The sequence below is a fragment of the Lonchura striata genome, chromosome 2 (assembly GCF_046129695.1).
Source record: "Lonchura striata isolate bLonStr1 chromosome 2, bLonStr1.mat, whole genome shotgun sequence".
NCBI classification, from domain to species: Eukaryota; Metazoa; Chordata; class Aves; order Passeriformes; family Estrildidae; genus Lonchura; species Lonchura striata.
In genome coordinates this window covers 18,504,529-18,524,117 of record NC_134604.1, presented here as the reverse complement: position 1 = coordinate 18,524,117, position 19,589 = coordinate 18,504,529, and the positions used below count along the sequence as shown (strand labels likewise).

The 19,589-nt window shown below is 50.0% G+C and overlaps 1 protein-coding gene across 2 annotated transcripts; it reads right to left on the bottom strand.

Annotated features, from left to right (window-relative positions):
- Positions 1-15,626: 15,626 nt before the first annotated feature.
- DNAJB13 (DnaJ heat shock protein family (Hsp40) member B13) lies at positions 15,627-19,535 on the bottom strand. 2 transcript variants are annotated; one of them, XM_021550098.3, is made up of 8 exons: positions 19,419-19,535; positions 18,885-18,988; positions 18,495-18,656; positions 17,954-18,111; positions 17,120-17,233; positions 16,340-16,453; positions 16,177-16,253; positions 15,627-15,842 (listed from the first exon to the last, which is right to left on the bottom strand). In XM_021550098.3, exons 1-8 carry the CDS (start codon positions 19,484-19,486, stop codon positions 15,695-15,697), a joined length of 945 nt encoding a protein of 314 aa, XP_021405773.2. In that variant the 5' UTR covers positions 19,487-19,535; the 3' UTR covers positions 15,627-15,694. The 2 variants fall into 2 exon arrangements, with proteins under 2 accessions (XP_021405773.2, XP_021405774.1); XM_021550099.2 differs by lacking the exons at positions 15,627-15,842; positions 16,177-16,253; positions 16,340-16,453; positions 17,120-17,233; positions 17,954-18,111 and adding an exon at positions 18,132-18,375.
- Positions 19,536-19,589: the final 54 nt, after the last annotated feature.

Sequence of the window (19,589 nt, the reverse complement as noted above, 5' to 3'; positions counted from 1 at the left end):
CTGCCTGAAAGATAACAATTTTCCCAGATAATCTGCTGAATGCCTGGGAAACCCGGACCAAACTCCAGAGTTTGTGTCAGAACTGACTGTGAGGTGGGCACAGTGTCCTGTGTGTGCCTTGGAAGTGACAAACTGCCCGCAGATGTGCCACGGGGCCGATTTACAGGTGATTTCCAGCTGCACAAACTCCCCCAGGCCAGGGATGACTGCAGCTCTCAGACATGTGCTAAAGGAAAGAAGCAGCAATAAAATATTATGAAAAGAGGGAAAGGCAACACCCAGAGCATCTCAGGAGGTGTTTGGCACCTTGTCATTAGGAAAGAGCCTCAGAAACTTAATTTGCCAGGTTAGAATGGGGAAAAAAGCAGTAGAGAGGAGTTTGGAAAGAAAGCCAGTTGTGTACAGGTCTGGAAGTTGCTTTCTTCATAAAGCCGCCTGATTCATGGAACAAGTTCAAACACAGGACCCAAAAAAGGAAACACAATGAGAAGAGACTTTAGATCCCCCTTAAAAACAGCAGTTTGCAGAAAGGATTGTCCATCACACTGGAAAGGGTCACACCATAGGCGCCTTCCCTGAGCCCCACCAGGCTCTGAGGTGCAGCATCCTGGGAAATCAGCAGCCAGCATAGAGGATGTACTATGAGAACAAATGCTTGAAACCAAAAAAGGAGTGTTTCTAACACTGCAGACACTTTAAAAATATTCTTTAGCTTTCCTTAGGGAAGAAATTTAAAACTTCCAAATGAATGGTTCAGCCTTTGTCTGTGTGGGTTCCCTTTTGTTGTCTCATGAGTAAGATCCCAAGGAATAAGTGGGTGCCCTTTTCAGAGACTTTTGCATGTACCAGCCTATTTTTCCACCTGTTAATTGATTTCCATCCCATCACTCACCCTGTGATGTTCCAGCACCGTGCCAGCAGCCTTCTCTGAATATGAAATGCAATCCAAGAAAGCAGCTCTGTCTCCTGATCGTGCACTTAATCACAGTTAATAACACCTAAATATCATGGAGCAGGCTCTGCACTAGGGCAGCAAACAAATGATTCCTGGCCTCTCCCATGCCACTTGAATGGCTCTCCTGGGGAGCCTGGCTCACAGGCAGGCTGGATCTGCTTCAGCATGCAAGGAGAATTCGCATGGAAACAGCCTGCTTGTCCCTCTTTTGCTTCGTCCTGTCTCCCAGTCCTTCAGGGCCACAGGGAACCAGGAGAGCTCCAAGACTGAGTGTGGAGCTGGGGAGAAGGGGTCAGGGGTCTGGAGATAACCCCTGAGACAGAAATTACCCCAAGCATGCCCTCCAGCATCATTATTGCAGCCTCTAGGACCAGCTCAGGAATTCCTTGGAACGCAGGAAAATCTCCTTTTCCATTAAGAGGAGGATTCCACTGTCTCCATCTCTGACCTGACTCAGGAAGCTCCCAGGAGCAAGAAGGCCACTCAGAGACACCCCCAGGGACAGAGGACAACCCCCCAAATAGTTTTTTCTTCAAGCCCCTCTTTGCAAACCGGGCATGAGGTTTATTTGTCCCCAAAAATGGTTTAAATTCAATGGAACTTGCAAGGCCCTCATCCAGCAGAGCTGAAGTTGCTGAGAGACTCCCTTAAAAATGCATCAACCCAGAGATCAAACATATTTCTGCCTATTTGTAAAGTGCTGATAAATCATGAGACAAGCACAAAAAATAATCCAGGACACTGAAGGTTTTTCCACACTACTCATGGCATGATCATTACAGAAGCATAAATAGAACAAAGCCTCATACTCGATAGTCTTGGCTTTTTTTCTTTTTTGCACTAGATGAGCCACAGATGTCCTTTACAGAATAAGTTATAAAATACATGTAAACATTTGTCACTGTGTGGGTTTTTTTTTTTTAATGTCTCACTCCTGCCTTTCAGTGGGACTTTGATTGGACTCCTTAGGAAAAGCAATGAGAAAACTTTAATTAAAATTTTGCTGCTCCCTGGACATCTGTTGTAGAATGTTATATAAAATATTTCACATGGTTATAAATACACATTCATCTTTTATTTTAAACACATTAGTAATTGGGTTTTATGGGGCCATGGGGATTTATTAGGCACAGGATTGCAGCACCAAAGGCACACAAAGGGATGGGGACATGGATGGGATCCTGGGATGATCCAGCTTTTTATAAAAAACCCCCTTTTTGGGGAAAGCTTTTTGCCAGCTCCCACATGAGCAGTGCGTGCTTTGCTTCTGGGGTTCCAGTCACACTTGCCACTGCTCTGCCACTGCAAAGATGACTCCAATGTCCTGTGAACCAAGGGTATTTGGGGACAGTAATGGCCCACAGCAGCTCTGGTCCTTTCTGGAGCTCTATAAATGGCTGTCTACTCCAAGGCATTCCATGGAAAGTAGCTCCTCAGGATGTGTTTTTTACCCCAGCCAGTCAAAACCAGTGATGGAGAGCTTTGCAGTCATTGCTGTCACACTTGGAAACAGTGCAAAGAAGACTGTGAAGGCTCATCATTCCTTTATTCACCTCCTCTGGATGACCCAATCCCAAAATGGGATGATGTCTTTTCCAGAAAATTCTGAGAGATGTTGCAATGAGTTTAAAGATGCATAATAAAATCTTGCTTAACAACATGGTTACCAACACAGCCCATAAGCATTTCTGGACTAAGTCTCAGACTTTCTGAGGCTTCTCTCTGCACATCATGTCAGAAGTGCATTGCTAATTAACAGCAGCTGATTCTTGTGTTCCATTAATTACCAGCTGGGAGGTGCAGCAGCAGAACAGCTGCCAGGGGAATACTGCTCCCTCTCCAGGTCCTGCTCCTGAGGAGACAGCACCAGGACAACTCCTCTTCCACCAGCTTGAGCACTCTAGCCCCAAAGCTGGAGGTGATGAATAGAGCAGAGCAGTGCAGGCCGAAAAGGAATCTTACTTTTCCTTCCAGTGTCACATCAGAGCACGCAGGACAAGGGGAGCAAGTCAGCTGCTGCGTGGGTTTGTCATATTGGTTGCTTGTTTGATTTGGGACTTTCCCTGACCTCCCATTCCTCTTTATTTTCATTTTTTTCCCCTTCTGCACCCTCTTCAGAGCTGTCTGCCATGTTGGCCTCTCCCAGCCTGCGCAGATGAGCTTTCCAGCTCCAGGTGGAAGCAGCAGCCCTGTGCTGCCGACTCGCTGCAAAAGGAACATTTTGCCTGAAACAAGCAGCTTCAGTGAGCTCATGACCCACTCCAGTGCATAGGACGCAGACAGGGACCTGGGGCAGACTCCCAGGATTTCCCCGGAGCTGGTGTCCCTGTGGGCTTGTCCCCTCCCCACAAATGCACTGTAGGAAATCCAGGCTGGTTTGTAAAGTTTCCCAGCCATGCAAGAGGGACTTCCAATAATTCCTTATCATTAAATCACAGAAACCCAGAATGGTTTGGGTAGGAAGGGACCTTAAAGTTCATCTCACCCCACCCCTGCCATGGGCAGGGAGACCTTCCAGTATCCCAGGCTGCTCCAAGTCGCATCCAAGCTGGCCTGGGACACTCCCAGGGGTCCAGGGGCAGCCACAGCTGCTCTGGGCACCCTGTGCCAGGCCTGCCCACCCTCACAGGGAGCAATTCCTTCCAGGCTTGAAATTTAGGTCATTTGTCCTTGGTCCCCAGCTAAAGGAGGAATTGTTTTGTCTCCCTGCTCTGTGAAGAGAGCTCGCCATCCCCTCATATGAAGCTCAGAAATGCACACTAGAGCTGACACATCTCCGCCCCAGACCCCTGTCCTCAGCCCCGGCTAGCTCTCCTGCGGGGCGAGTAGGGCAAGTGGAAGCACCCTCCGTGTACCCGGCTGGGCTTTGGAGAGTGCTTGGTGGGTCCTGAGGTCACTGCTGATTCCAACGGCGAGGAAATGAGGAGAGGCACTTGTTGGGGGCAAAAATCCGATGTTTATTGAGGTCCTGCGGACCCAACAGCATCAAAGGGGGCCAGCCAACAAGAGCCACTGAGGGGTGCTGGCAACAGGTTACATAGGGAGAGGGAGGGGGGCCGATCAGCCAATGGGGGAACATACAGAAGTGACTCTGTGGGGATTGACATCTGGGGGATCCAGTGAGGGGGAGACAGGGGAGGGGTCCCAGGACCTCATCCAATCACTCGGTGCCCTGGATGGAAGTTTCCAGAGGTAGGGGAAGGGACACCGAGTGGCAGACAAGGCACTTGGGAGGGGGCAGGGAACTGGCTTGGCATTTTCTAGGGAGACTGACACATGAGGGAAGGCGGGAAAACTCAGGGAGAAAACAATAAAATATGGGGGTACACTGGAACAAACCATGACAGAATAAAGATGTAATAAAACATATAAAAACGCAGCTCCACAAAAGCAGCACAGAATCTGAAAAACAGAAAAACTGAAAACTGAGGCATCACCACTGACTTCCCAAAGCACAGCTGCCTCCCTGGCATGCTTGGGCTGCCCTGCCCTTGGCCTTTTCCTCTCCAGCCTCCCCTCTGTCCTCACTGTGAGCAGTGAGCTGAGGAGGAGCCCTCGTCCCCTTCCCTCCTGCTGCCAGGGACCACTTGAAATCATCTGGGGGAGGATTTTAACCTGCACTTGGGTGGATAGCTTGCCATGGCCCTTGTGCCCACCTGGGATCCCTGCAGTTGCTGCCACTGTGTCACCTGGACCCTTTTTGGTAGTACCAGGCTTGGGTTTGGAGATGGATGGCCACCCTCCTGTGAATGATGCTACTAAAACCCAGCCAGGGCACTGCAGAGATGGGACTTCCCACTGCCCTAAAGGAGAGGGAAGCAGCCACTGGCCACCAGGAATTGTCACAGGCTGAATCCTGGTGGGAGAGGTGGAGAGGATTCTTCCCCCAGGGGAAGAACATGCCTTGTTTCATGCAGAAGTGGAATTGGCAAGCCTGACCTACATTTTGGATGGCTCTGGTGCAGCAGACTGGAAACTGGGCGGCAGCTCCAGATTAAAAAAAAAAAAAAAAAAAAAAAAAAAAAAAAAGGAAAAAAAGTGGGGCAGGCTTTTGTTGGATTATAGAAATTATTAGCATGAAACACAGCTCTGTGTCTTATTTAATTGCATTAATTGAATGTTCCCCCCTCGTGTTTTGTATTCAAGATGCTGCTGGATATTGTATGGTAAATAGCCGCATACACTCTTTAGCCTGGCAGGGACAGAAAGGTTGAGCTTTGTTTTTACTCTGAAAACATATCTGGAATGAGCCCATACATTGGACAGTCCCACTAAAACCAGAAGCAGCTAAAGAATGAAAAGTGCCAATATTTGCATTTTCATTGTCAAGTTCCAAAATCAACACATTGAAATGCAAGATTAAGGCAAATTGCTCCTTCTTTGGATACAGCCAGCTCATCTCCAGGCTGCTGTGGTTTGCTACGCCTTGGGCTTTAAATAAAAGGGGAGGGATGGACACAGACATCAAGGAGCATCTTGGAAAGGGACAAAAATCAGGAGAGCTTCAAGTGCTGGGCAGCCTGAAGTCTGTGATCTCCAGAAGCACCTGGCTGATCTCAGGGAAGTTGTTCTTTTGAACACCAGGGATGTTTTCTGCTCCTTCCTCCCCACAGCTCCTCCCGGAGAAAAGCGGTACCGAGTGGACGTGGGGACAGCTGCTCCGACACAAAGATTTCCAAAGGTTGGGATGCTGACATCCTGAAAGGGAAAAACAAAACCCGTGGGACATCTCCTCCTCACACCATGGAGAAGGTTTTGGGGTCTCAGAGAGCCTCTTGGCTCTCCCTGTGTCTGCAGCTGAAGAGGAGCCGGGGCTCCTGTGCTGGGGAAGGCAATAATTGCTTTTCCAGCTGCATTACCCGGCAGCATCCTCTGCTCCTCGCAGGCACCAGGAGGTTTTATTGAGCCCTTCACGGCTCCTTTGTTCACCCACCCGGGGCACAGAGTCACTCAGAGAAGGGCCACGACAGGGACATGGCCCTGGCAGGTCTCTGACAGAAACTCGGGAAGGATTCCAGAGGACGCTGTCATTCCCCTCTGGGCACTCCTGTGGATGCTCAAACGCTTGGCTGAAATTCCTGCACAGAGCTCACCCAGCCCTGCAGCCCTCACGGACAAGGCGTGGATCCTGGGAGAAAACGCAGTTTGATTTGAGGGAGAGCTTTAATGGTCAGGTGAATGGCGAGGCAGAGGGACAGGAGAGGTGTGGAGGGGCAGAAGGGAAGGACAGTTCTCACCAAGGCTTCCTCTGCTGCTGGACCGGGCAAGCAGGGTACACACACACACACACACACAGAGGTTTCCCCCTTTTCACTCCATAAAAGCAGTTCTGCTGCTGTTGAGCTGTTGAGGATTGTCTCCAAAGAGAAATGGAATACTTTCCTTATGGTGAACCACAAAAGAACGTTACTGCATCCTGTTTCCTATGGCTTATAAATAGAAGGAGGGGAGGAATGACTGGTTAACTGTTTGACCTCAGCTTGGGAGGAAGAAACCTCCCAAGAAACCTCAGGAACTCACCCCATTAAGCATACAGGAAAATGGCACAGATCTGGCGCCTTAATTATATGCTAATGACATCCGACTGGGAAGAAAAGCTTCAGAGGTCTGAAGGAAAAATACCTGACTGAGTTTTTTGGGTTTGTTTTTGTTTTTGTTTTTGTTTTATTTTGTTGGGGTTTTTTTTTGTTTGTTTGTTTTTTTTTAGCATTTAAGAAACAAAACAAAACAAAACAAAGCAGACTGAAGAAGCAGGTGAACCTTTGACATTTGTGTTTGATTTTCAGCCCTGAAGCACAAACTGAAAACAAAACAATCCTGCTGCAGAGAGGTTTGTCAAATGTACAGATTTTCAATGACCCTTCTGTTCATAATCTTTTCCTGACTCACTTTTAGCTAAGATTGCAAATGGTCTTCACCATCACCTTCTGGTCAACTTGTCTGCAAAATAATTAATATTTTCCTATAAATTTATTTGCTCCACCTGGATTAAAAAAAAATCAGCTAATATAAATAAGTAGCAAGTTTAAGGAAAGTATCATCAGTTATGCAATCCAAGTATCTGTTATGATTTTTTTTACTTGCTGGTTTGTTTGAATTATTATTTCCCAACAACTTTGCACTACACCTGGATGCTGTCAGAAGCCTCTACTCATAGCAGAAGCTGATGATGACAGTTTTACTAATTCATATTTACATTCATTCTCACGTGGTGCATTTTTTGGGACTGAAATTGGACCAAAAAACCCCAACCAAAACCAGCTCAGCTCTTGGATGGATATTTTGCTTTTCAGTAGATGAGGTCTATAATTCTCAGCAAAGGCTGTGTGACAATCCCATCAGGTTTTATTTCAGATTTGGGAAATAGTTCTTGTACAATTCCCATACTTGTACAATAAACTGATGTTTGTTTTCTCCTTCGGGGCATAAATTGGATTAACTAGATTTCACTTCTTAACTGGGTTTAAAAAAAGAGTTCTAATTTATAAATTACACTAAAAATATTAGCCTCGTGTGTGTCACTGGGAGCAGCAGTCATGGGACACACCAGCAGGATTTTGAAAAGACACAAAAAGGAGTTTGCTTTGTTTACTGTGATGTAACCAACCCTGTAGGCAGAAGCAAAACCCCATGGAAGTCAGCTGAAGGGCATCAGCTTAACTTTGAGATAGGGCAGCCAAATCCTTCTATTATTGGGGCTCACCTGAGCAGGTTGGTTTGAGGGTGAAACAGAACTGGGTCCCTCTTTGCCACCTCTCAGGGCTGTCAGATTTGGCTGGCAAAACAAAGGTTCACCTTTTGTACCTTCTCATGTTGGAGTCATGGAACCAAATTCCATCTGGTTGCATCCCAGCCTGGGATGGTTTTGTGAGGGAGTGTGCTGAACAAAGGGCTGTGGCCCCCTCTGCTCTGCCCCACTGCTGCCTGCTCCTGCTCCATGGGGCTAGGACACAGATTCCTTTAGCAGTGTCTGCAGAGCTGGGCACTTCCCTCTCTGGAGGGGGATTCCTCTCCAGAGTTGGAGCACAGCAGCTCAAGGACAAGTGAAAGGGACAGAGAGGTGTTTTAGGAGGGAGGCCACACAGTGCCAGCAGTTCTGCTGGCTCAGCCAAGGATCCCAAGGGTCAGGATGGCGAGGAGACATTCAGGCACCATCAGCCTTTTGTAAAAGAAACATGTCCACGCATTATTAACACCCCCCCACCCCCCCAAGACCTCACAGCAAGTTTCTCTGCCTGGGGAGAAGTTTGAAGGCAGGTTCTTCTGCTACCTCCATCCCAGAGGAGAATGTTCCTTTTGATATTCCTTGTGCCAGCTCTATGCACACAGAGCCATCCCACCCACAGGGTGCCTCTCTCCAGCTGAGGATTCCCTGCCTGCTTCCAGCACGGTTGCTCATGGGATCTACAGGAATGCTAAGAGGGAAAACAAACCTGGAGGTGTCTGTGAGCACATGTGGAAGCGTGTGGCCACGGGTGACAACGTGGCTGCACACACATGTCCACAGGCTTGATCAGAGAGCGAGCAGCCTGCTTTGGGGGCAGCTGGAGCCCCTGGGAGTGGGGATGAGCAACAGGAGCTCCCATTCCATGGAGACAGGCAAAAGGGAGCAGGGAAGCTGTCCTCAGGTGCCTGCTGATCCCTTCAGCTCACACAGCAGCACTGGGCACTCCTTGCTCACCTCTGCTCTGTGGAGCTGCTCTTTGCAGATGAAGGATGTTTATTTAGCTTATGGATTAAACCAGCTGCTGCCACTGACAGGAACCTCACGTTTTTCCAGAGAGACATGAGAACTGGCCATGGTTCCCCTGTGCCCCCCTTTCCAGAGGGAATAACTGCTCTTTGTGACCAGGCTTGTGTTACACCAGGCTCTGCAGCTCCAGGGCTGAAGGCATGGAGAGGAAATGAAAGCAAGTTTTCTTGAGGAAAACCCCTAGAACTTGGGTGGCTGCTATTTTATTTTTTTTTTCTTTTAACATGAAATTATTAATTTCCTTTAGTATGGAAACTGAGATGGCATCAGAGAATACAGCCACTGAATCAGCTTGACTTGTTAAAATCTTTAATTACCTTTGGTGCATAGATGTGATGTGATGCACTAAACAAAAGGCTCTGGGCTTGAATAAAAGAGAGCAGCAGCCACAAACTCAAACACACAGCATAAAAACTGCAGGATTTCTCATGAAGAAAAGCTCCTGATCCCCACTCCCTTTGCTAATGCTGCAGCAGCAGCTCCAGCTGCTCCATATCCCACATCACACCCACAGCAGATGAAATCTGTCATGTGCTGCAGCCTCTCTGTGGGTCCAGAATGTACAACAATTTAATTCTGCCCACTTTTCCCTCAGCAGGACACCATATAATTTCCTTACTGCACTGCTGAGTTCCACAAAGCCTCGGAGACTCCTGAAACCTGGATGAAATTCCCATCAAAAGTTCCTGTAGGGAGAAACAAATCAACAGGCAGACAGGAGAGCCCACTTCCATGAGTAAAGCCAAATAAATCCTCTGCAGGACTGGCACAGTGCATGTGAAACACCCCCAATGGCCAGCCTGGAGGAGAGCCAAAGCCAAGGTGTGACATAGCAGGGACACCACTCTGCTGTGAAACAACCACCCCACAACACTTCCAGAGGGAGGCCCTGGGGGTCCTGCAGGCAAAAATCGAGCAGCCTGGAAAGAAATTGCCTCCTGATAGGGAATTCACCTCGGGGAACATGCTGAGGAAGCAGAATCCAAGGGAGGACATCTCTCCTGCACCTTGGAGCAGCTCCTGCAGCCTGATGCAACATGATGGCTGTGAAACACAAAAGATCCCAGAGGAAAAGATGAAAAGGTGAAATACAAAAGATCCCAGAGGAAAAGATGTCTCATGCCACTCTCCCTGCTGACTGACACGTGGCACCACATCTCCTCAGGCTCCTTTGAGCCTCCAAGGCTTCTGAGCACACCAAGCAGGGAGACAGAAAGCAATTCTCCTGCTGTGGGATGCCAGTTTATCTGTAATGCAGCTATAATTCCCCCAGTGTCCTTATTTCTGCTTCCCCAGGAAGGAAGGAAGGGAATTAGGGCTGTGCGGAGAACCAGAGTGCATTGATGAGATGATTGAATTAGTGAGCTGTTTCAAAGTTCACTTCAGCAGAAGACTCACAGTGCTTGGTCTTTGCTCCTCTGCCACCAGTGGCAATATCCCCACTAGATTTGGTGACAGCAGGAGCAGAGCTTCAGAGCTGACACTTCTAAAACCTCTGACCTAAGTTACCATGAGAAAACAGGGACAAGCCTATGGAAAGGCAGGCTTAGCCCAGGTTAAAGTTAAACTGAGCAAAAGGCGCAGCAAAGCAGAGAGAAGTAAGTGAAGGCACAACACTGTTCAGTGCTGATGAAAATCAGGCGAGTTTTAGTCAAGTTTTCCACAGGATATTTGAAAGTTTTGGCACTCTACCTCCTCTCTTTCTGATCAGCATCAATGTGGCCTCTGGTAGAGCAACCTAAGGATGTCCCAGTCAGGCTCAGGGATCCATCCTCTGGAATTTCAGTTCTCCCTGCAGATCCAGCTGTGGGCTCCCAAACTACGGGAGACTGTTCACTGACAGCCCTTCCATGGCACTGTCTGTTCTCAAAGATAACATCCATTTCTGCCAAGCAGAGCAGGAAAACAAAACACAGCACTCTTCAAGGAAAAGGATGTGATCCCCCCCAGAAACTGTCCTGTGTCACCAGGACAGACAGAGGAAAAGGCAGCAATTTCAGAGTCACTATTGCTCCTGAGGCAAATATCCTGGAGTTTACTGGAGAAACAAAAGAGGAAGCAGAAACGAGGAGGAGGCAACTTTTGGATTAGTATTTTTGGATTTGATTAAAACTTAACCAGCAGATTCTCCTGCCCTGTGTGGTGGCAGCCACTTCCTTAGCTGGCTTTCCAAGATGTTAAAAAGAAAAGAAAAATCAAGGGAAACAGTGTGGTTTTCCTGGCATTTAAACTATTTGGGGTTTCTGTTTTCTGAGCTATCTGGATGAGATAACAGCCCTATCTCAGAGTTTTCATTGCTGCTCCCTCTGCTTTGGACAGCTCTGTTCTGTGTCCTGGCAGGGTGATGTGTTTCTGTGCCTCCTGACCAAATTTACATATACCATGTTGTTTAATAAACTTTACAAACTGTATTTCCTCCTGCCAGTGTTGAAATTATCTGCCTTCTCTGAACGACAGACCCACACAGCCCTGAATTATCCAGGGCCTTGTGAACCCATTCCTAGCTGATCCAAAGGCTTTTCCTCCCAGCTTGGTGGAACCTTTTGTTGTTAGAAGCAACCAGAGTTTTTTAAAGAAAAGTGCCCTGAAGGGAATGTAGCCCCAACACCTTTTGGTGTATTTTTGGATTATTTCTAAATAAAACCTTTGAGGCTCAGAGGCACCACAGTCAGAGCTCAAAAAGGGGAAAAGGGGTTTGCTAGTGGTGTCCCTGAGCCCAGGGGCTGGGTTTGTAGCCCAGCAAGGGGCTTAAGAGATACTTTAAGCCTGGAATTTCGCAACAGCCTGTGAAGGAAGACTGGCACAGCTAAACCAAGCCCTCTCTCTGTCTCTGAGGCCGGCTGGGAGATGCCCTAAGAAAAGGCTCCAGAAGCAGCAGCCAGGGAGAGTTTGTGTGTTTGCAGATTGCCTGCAAGCTTCGCTAATCCCCGCTCAAACACGGAGCTTTGTAAGCTGATCCCTCCTTTCACACCGGTGTAAGACAGAGCGGAGTTCAAAGAGCAGGTAGCAAAACCTCAGAAAGGCCAGCTTTCAGGGGCTCACCCTGACCTCGGCATCCCCCTCTGGATGTGGGCTGCCCCTGGGAAGTGGGAGACTGGAAATGGAATGCTCTTCAGTGGGAAGATGTTTTGGTTCCCTCGGGGGCTGTCTGAGGCTCCCCGGTGTGGGAATCCAGGGCTTCCCTCTGGCTGCCCTGGAAGGTCTGGGACCCTGGCAGGGGTCAGGAACCCCCTGGACAGAGCCCCCAGAGACACTGTCTGGGATCTCTGTCCATGGAAAAGAGTTTTCAATCTTACAGGATGAATTACCAGCTCTGAGTGTTTGATATGAGTAATAATTAAGTGTGGCACGGGTGCAAAAGTAAAATTTTAGGATTCTAGATTAGGGGTCCAAAGGGGACAAGATGGAGGAAATTGGGTGTGTCTTGTCCTTTTTCTCCTTCTTCATGCCCCCCAGGTTTCACTGCAGTGTTGGCATTTTCTGTTGGTTTAGGCTGGGGACACACTGTTCAACGTAGGTGACAGATATTGGCACATTATTGTAAATCCAGCCCAGGGAGTTTCTGGTATTTAATGTTTGTAACATCCCACTGAGGGCAGAGCCCCACACGCTGCCCTGCAGGACAGAGCTGGGCAGGGCAGCAGAACATGTTAGAGATAAACAGAATAAACAACCCTGAAACCAGCACAGACCAATTATGGCTTCTGCTTTGGCAGTGGGGCAGAGAGACAGAGACTTTCTACAATCTCGGAATCATCAATACCTCAGATTCCGACACCCCGGCAGTGTTAATTTGCTGCTGCTGGAGGGTGAGCAGCTTGCCATTCAGCACTTCGGCTTTTCTGGAGTATCGCAGTGACACTGAAAACTCATTCAGGGGCTGTCTAGAGAAGCTTTAAATAGGCAAGTTTTCGTGTTTCTGACCTCACTCTCTAAAGATAAGTGTAATGGTTTGAGTTGCTGGCAAATAATGAAAATTTGCTTCTCAGCGTGGCTTAAGTGAATGCTTGCTACATTTGATTACTTCTACAGCATGGATCAGAAACAAGAGACAGATGTGAGTTGCCATGCACTCTCAAGATCAGAAAAATCTGTTTTTTGCAGGGTTTTGGGTTTTTCATAGGGAGCATCCCAGCGGTAACAGCACATCATCCCCCAGGAACCTCAGGGAAGGAACAGATGAGAATCCTGCAGGCTCCATCTGAATAATCCCGAGTCCAAACAGATTTTATTCCACAAACCTCCCGCTTCCAAGTGGTAAAACGGAGCTCCAGCTTCCAGCCAGCCTAGAAATTCATCCCGAGGAGCAAAAAGGGGGAGAAGGAAAGCAAAAAAACTGCAGCACTACGTGGTGAAGCCCCAGGGTCCTGAGTGAGCAGAGCGAGCTGGAAAATCCTCACTGGCACTGCTGAGCAGCAGGGAAATAAATCCCTGGTGGAGATGTGCCCTCTCCCGGCCTCCCCGGGAACGCCTACAGGGATAGAGGTGCCAAAATACTGCCCAGAAAATGATTTTGGGATGTTTCAGGTGGCGCAGCTCAGCCGCCAGAGCAGAGCCAGGTGATGGTACTCAGGAACACGATGGCGTTTTGACACTCTGGCACAGACAAGCAGCGAGTTAGAAAAGCAAAATGCACTTCTGAGTTTTAATTCCTCGTCTGAACCTTCCATCTGCCACTCTGAGAGAACTGGGAAGATTTTTCGAGAGGTGAAACAATTGATGACACTGACAATACATTGCTATCCTCCCTTTAAGAGGAACCAAGTGTTCACTCCTAGTGTAAAATTATATCAGTTCCTGCAGACCATAAGGATATTGAGCAAAAAAACACCTTCAACACTTAGTTCCTTTTGCTGTTTCCATCCTGTTACTTTTTTCACTGAGAATTTTGACTAATTTTCAGCAATTTCCTCTTTTTAAAATATGGAATATATATTTTTTTGTGAAGTGTAAGAGACAAGGAACATTTTTGAGGAAAATTCTGAGGTAATCTATAGCAACAAAATGAACAGTTTAGGCATAAAAAAATCTGAATTAATCTGTAGGGGAGATAATGAGGATTTTGATGTAAAAATGAGGTAATTAGAAGTAGACAGGTAGTAAAAATTATGAGGGTAACATCTGAGGTAATCTCCGTGGTAGAGAAGGAATATTTTGAGGTAAACTGAGGTGATCAGTAGTGGAGAGATATGGAAAATTTGGGGGTAAAACTTGAGTAGCTCTATAAAGCTACAACAAATATTTTTGAGGAAAAATCTTACCTGGAGGGGAGAGACTAAACATTTTGGAGATAAGACAGTTAATTATGAGGTCTCCAGGTAATAAAACATATGTCAAGGAAAGTGATTTGAGCTAGGAGTGAATGGGGAGCCCTTGGTGTTTGCCTGCTTATGGCAAATATCTGATATTGGCAATATTTGAAATTGGCAATATCTGATATTGGCAATATCTGATATTGGCAGTGTGGCTTTGTGCTCAGACAGGGATTCCTAGGAGGAAGAGGAGCCTTGGCCTCACCTGCACAGCTCAGGTGGATGTGACAGAACTGGGGTGGCCTGACAAGGCATGAACGGATTTCTGGGTTCTGGACTTGTTAAAACTTTTCACTGTCAGGTTGTAATGGGTTTCTTCTCAAGATTTCCTGTAGTACAGCATCCCTGGTGTCCCTTATTTCATCCAATGTACAAAAATAAAGGATTAAGTAACTGACAAATGGAGTCAGGGATGAAAATGGTTCCAATAAAATTCGGCAAAGCATACAGTAAGAAGACCGAACATCCTTTTAATGGCTGGAATAGGTAGGGATGAAAATGTTGGACAGAAGGGCACTGTTTTGTTTGAACTGGTGTCAGCTCTGGCTGATCAAACCCCCAGTGAGCGGTCAGAGTGGAGCTGTGCCAGCCGGGATGCTCCGAATCCTGTCATTCCTGTTTGCCGGGCTGCGGGATCGCGGCGGCGCCGGCTCGGTGCTGCCGCCTTGTGGAGAACCGGAGGCGCAGCAGGGCTGGGACCCTCGAGGCTCCGCGGGGCGATCCCCCGGGATCACGGAATTGTGCTGCTCACGGTGCAGGGGCTGCCGCCCTTTGGAGACATTTCAAAATAGCATCCTACAACATTTTGGACGCTGTTCCCAGAATTCCATTTGTAGCTGGATCTCGCTCCAAGCCTTGGTACAGCCTGGGGCTGGAGCAGGTTTTCCGGGAAGTGGAGCTCTCTGAGGACTGGTGCCCTGTGCATCAGGTCCTAGTTATCACAAAGCTGAGATGAACTTTGTAAGGAACCGGGAGTGGGTTTGGGGCAGCACCGGGACCGAACGGGGGTCACAGCCGGTCCCGGAGCCAGGACCGCAGCGGGTACAGCGAGCGGGGCTCTCCGCAGGCAGTGCTGCCCTCCTGTGGACACACCCGGTGCTGCAGCCCCGCGGGGCGATCCCACAGCCGAGAACGGCCCGAAACCCCACAGCCGCACGTGTTCCCTTCAGTACTGCTTTTCCCAGCACAGCATCCCATTATTCCTTATGGGCACAGTAAACCACCACAATGGGGTCTGATTGCAGCAGGGTCAGGATTTCCTCCCCTTCTTAGGGCACTCTCCCAGCCCTGGAGTGCCATTGGAAAATACAAGCGGTATATACAAGCGGAAAATACAAGCCTCTCCCTGCACTGTCAGGGCTCAGATTTAGTAGGAACAGATTCTGGGATTAGGAAAATAAAGCACTTCAGATGGTTGGCAGGATCTTGGCCACGGATGCCTCCCTCCACCCTCCTCAGGGCTGCAGAACTGCTGCTGCAGGGTGGGAGCTGGAGAGCAGAGACCACAAAGCCAGCTGGACCTGGGCCAGGCCTCAGGGCTCTTGTTTTAGGGTGATCCTGTGTCTTAGGGTTCCCTCCATTTGGAAGAACTTCTGTCTAGTCTGAGTTCTGGCTCCAAAGTTTATTGGGGGGAATAAGGCAGGGGGGAGAGGGAGAAGGTCACTGTCCCTAGGCCTAAAGGATGCTTTGCAGGAGTGTTTTCACCTCAGGGCTGAGCCTCCTGGGGAAGAAGATGTCAAAGTAAATGTAGAGGTTCCCCTTGCGCTGTGGGTCCTGGGACAGCGGCATTCCTTCCCCAGGCACCATTTTGTAGGACCTGGGTCTGCTGGGCAAAGGAAGGGGCTGAGAGGAGCTGTGGGATGCCATGATCCCCAGCCCCACCTGCAGAGCCCCACGTGGGTTTCTCAGGTTATTTGCTCCTCCAGCTTCACTCAGGGCCTGTCCTCCTCTTCCAGGCTCCAGCATCCACTCTCATCCACCCACACCCAGCCCTCTCCTTGCCTCTGCTCCCAGGAATGTGGCCCCAGACCCAAAGAGTCACCCACTGTGGACATCATCCTCCTCCTCCTCCAGCCCCACATCTGCTGGAAAAGGCTTTGGAGCACCCCAAGTTCCTCCCAAGTGCCCGCTCACCCCCATTTTGCCCTGGCACTTACTCCACAATGTCGTTGATGGGGATGTTCAGCAGCCTCCCATCCAGCATCCTGATGTCCAGGGTGCATCCAGTCAGTGCCTGCCAGGCATGGAAGGGCACCAGGAGCTGCTGCTGCAGCCCCAGAGTCCAAAGGTGAGCCTCTGGCCCCTTACTCAGCCTTTTACCTTTGCCAGGGAGATGCCGGCAACATAATGGAGGTCATTGTCAATCCTTTTGAACCTTGGGTGCAGCTTCTCTTGTACAACAAAGGTGATGTCAGCTGGAATTATGTTTGGGCCCTAATTGAGGGGGGAAAAGATCACAGAATCATGGAATGCCAGGACGGTTTGGGTTGGAAGGGACATTAAAATTCACCCAGTTCCACCCCCTGCCATGGGTAGGGACACCTTCCACGAGACCAGGTTGCCCCAGGCCACATCAAACCTGTCCTTAGAAACCTGAAAATTATATTATACTGGGAAAACTGACACAAATTCTTGCTCTTTTGTTGCTGTTTTGGCTACAGAGAAGAGAAAGGTATTTTCTTTCCTTAAGAGAAAAAGGAGTCTTTTATCCAAGATGCCTGCCCAGCCAAGGGCCAATCCCGAACTGTGTTTCTGCCAGGAAGAAAACCAGCCCTTTCAATTATTTTTTCTGTAATCTGTTCTGAGGAAAATCCAGGCAGGGATGGCTCCTCAGAGTGCTCCTGAGCACAGTAATGCTGAATCTCTCTGTTGGTCACACTGCCAAATGCCCTCAGCAGTGGAAAACCAGAACTTCTTCATGGAAGAATTTTTCCACGGAGTGGGCACAGGACTGAACAGCTGCCCAAGGGGAACATGGAGTCTCCTCTCTGGAGACATCCCAAACCCACCTGGATGAGTTCCTGCCTGTGCAGGGGTGTTGGATGAGATGATCTCCAGGGCTCCCTTCCAAACCTGATAATTCTGTGGTTCTGTGCTCACCTGGTCTCCTTCCTTCTCAAAGGTGATCCTGGTGCCACGCTGCCATCCCGGCTGCACATGGATGGTTAGGATCTTACACCTGATGGTGCTGGTCTGCCCGTCCTCATTCAGCACCTGGGCGTGCACAGGGAGGGGCACAGAGTGGGAGGGTCAGCAGCACTCTGCTCGCCAGAGGAAAGGGTAAGCCTGGCTTGTACTCCACACCAAAGTGGCTGTGGGTACAAACAGGATCAGATCACAGAATTGTGGGATCATTTAGGTCAGAAAAGATGTCCAAGATCATGGAGTCCAGTTGTTCTCCCAGCATTGCCAGGCCACCACTAACCCATAGCTTTAAATACCTCCAGGAATGGGGACACCACTACTACCCTAGGCAGCCTATTCCACTGCCTGACCACCCTTTCAGCGCAGAAATTTTCCCTAATATCCAACCTAAACCTCCCCTGGCACAGCTTGAGGCTGTTTCCTCATGTCCTAGAGCAGGAGAGACTCAGGGCTGGGTCCAGGAGACTGGGACAACAAGGAGGGGGAACAGAGGTCACCAAAGGCACAAAAAGGAGACACAATGCAGTGTGAAAATGGAATTTTGGGAGCCCAGAACACGAGCTCCTTCTCACTCATCTCCGAGATCAGCCCTTGCTTCCTACCAGCTCCCATGCTGAATTCCCTTTGCCAAGCTGGGGGGAAGAACACTGGTTCAGCTCCTCCTGGGTTTGGTTCTGATCCCTCCCTGTGACAAGCTCCTGGGGCAGGGCCATCCCCAAATCCCCAAGGTCCCACAGTGAGGGCAGAGCTCGCCCCCAAAACCACCCCCTTCAGCCCCACAGCCCCTACCCTGCGGGAGAGCTTAATCTTCTTGGTGCAGCCCTGGTACAGGTCCTCGAGGGACACGTAGAGATCCTGCACGATGGGGGGGTCCTGCCGCACGGCCCCCCGGCCTCGGGGCCCTGCAAAGGGTAGCAGCACCTTTGAGCCATCCTCGGCAAAGAACTCTGTGGGAGGGAGCAGAGGGACAGTCCTCACTGGGGTCAGAGCTGGGGGGCTCCTCCAGGCTTGTTACCTCCCAGCTGGAACCACCCCAAGTGTGTTCTTTCTTTATGGCAGCATCATCTCCCTAATCCCTCTTTATGATGGGAATCCCAGGAAGGGTCACAGGAGCAGATGGGGAAAGCTGACAGCCTGAACAGCACCTCCAGGTCTCTCCCTGACCCAGGACTAGGGGAAGTCAGGATCTCTCCTCCAAGCACCAGAGGGCTCTGAGAGAAGTTGGGGAGGAAAGCATTCCCAGAAAGCTTGATGTTCTGAGCTGGCAGCTGCCATGAAATCATGGCAGCCACAGAAAGACCTCAGCCAGTCCCAACGTCTCCCAACCTACCTGCAAAGGGGTTGTCCCCTCCAAAGAACTCCCTGAAGACTTTTTCAGGGTTGTTGTGGAACACGTATCCGACGCTCCAACGGTTGCCACCCGCATACTCCAAGGGGATGCCACCTTTGAGCCCCTCTTCCCCAAATTTGTCGTAGATGCCTTTCTTCATAGCTTAGGGAACAAGGAAATGTTGGGAAATGAGGGAGAGCCCCAGCCTGAGATCCAGGATTTGTCTGGGTGGAGGCTGGAGAAGAGGGTTCCCTCTTCTCCAGGGGAGACAGACATGGGTGTGCCAGTTCTCAGCTGGGCTGTGGGTCACGGAGCTGCTCCTGCCAGGGAGCAGGAATTCCCAGCCCCTTCCTGCCCCTGCAGTCAAAGGAAGGGAACAGTCCCACTTACGGTCGCTGAGCACATCGTAGGCCTCTGCCAGCAGCTGGAACCTCTTCGGGCCCCAGGGCTCCTTGCATTTCAGTGGGTGGTACTTCAGGGCCAGCTTCCGATAGCTAAGGAGCACAGGATGGGCTCAGGGGGACTTCAAAGTCCATCTCCTTCCCACCCCCTGCCATAGGCAGGGACACCTTCCACTATCCCAGGCTGAACGGGGCTTGGAGCAACTTCCAGGGATGGGGGCGGCCACTTCTCTGGGGAAGCTGTGCCAGGGCTCACCACCCCCACAGCCATGATTTCCTTCCCAATCTGCCACCCATCCCTGCCCTCTGGCAGTGGAAGCCATTCCCTGTGTCCCGTCTCTCCAGACGCACCGGCCCCATTCCCACACCCAGCCCGGGCTGCCCCCAGACCCTTCTCCCCCTCGCAGGCCCCACCGCGGGGCAGGGGGAAACCAAGGCCAGCCACGCACGGGGCCGCCCCGGTCCCGCCGCCACCCCGCTGCCCCCCGCCCAGGGTGTCTCTCTGATGCCGGGGGTCCCTCACGCCTTCCGGATGTCGTCGGCGGTGGCGCCGCGGTCCAGCTCCAGCACGGCGTAGTAGTCCAGCCCCATGGCGTCCCGTGGCTATGGCGACGCGCCCCGCGCCGCGCGAGGCACCACGGGAAGCGTAGTTCTCCCGCTCGCTTTCGAACTCCGCCGGGCCCGCGCACCCCTC

Bases quoted from the DNA above. Each gene is read 5' to 3' on its own strand.
- DNAJB13 (XM_021550098.3), bottom strand. From the start codon at position 19,486: ATGGGGCTGGACTACTACGCCGTGCTGGAGCTGGACCGCGGCGCCACC. The intron at 18,112-18,494 runs GTAGGTTGGGAG...TCCCTCCCACAG, and splicing joins AGGGGACAACCCCTTTGCAG to AGTTCTTTGCCGAGGATGGC. The intron at 16,254-16,339 runs GTAAAAGGCTGA...CATGCCTGGCAG, and splicing joins CCGGCATCTCCCTGGCAAAG to GCACTGACTGGATGCACCCT.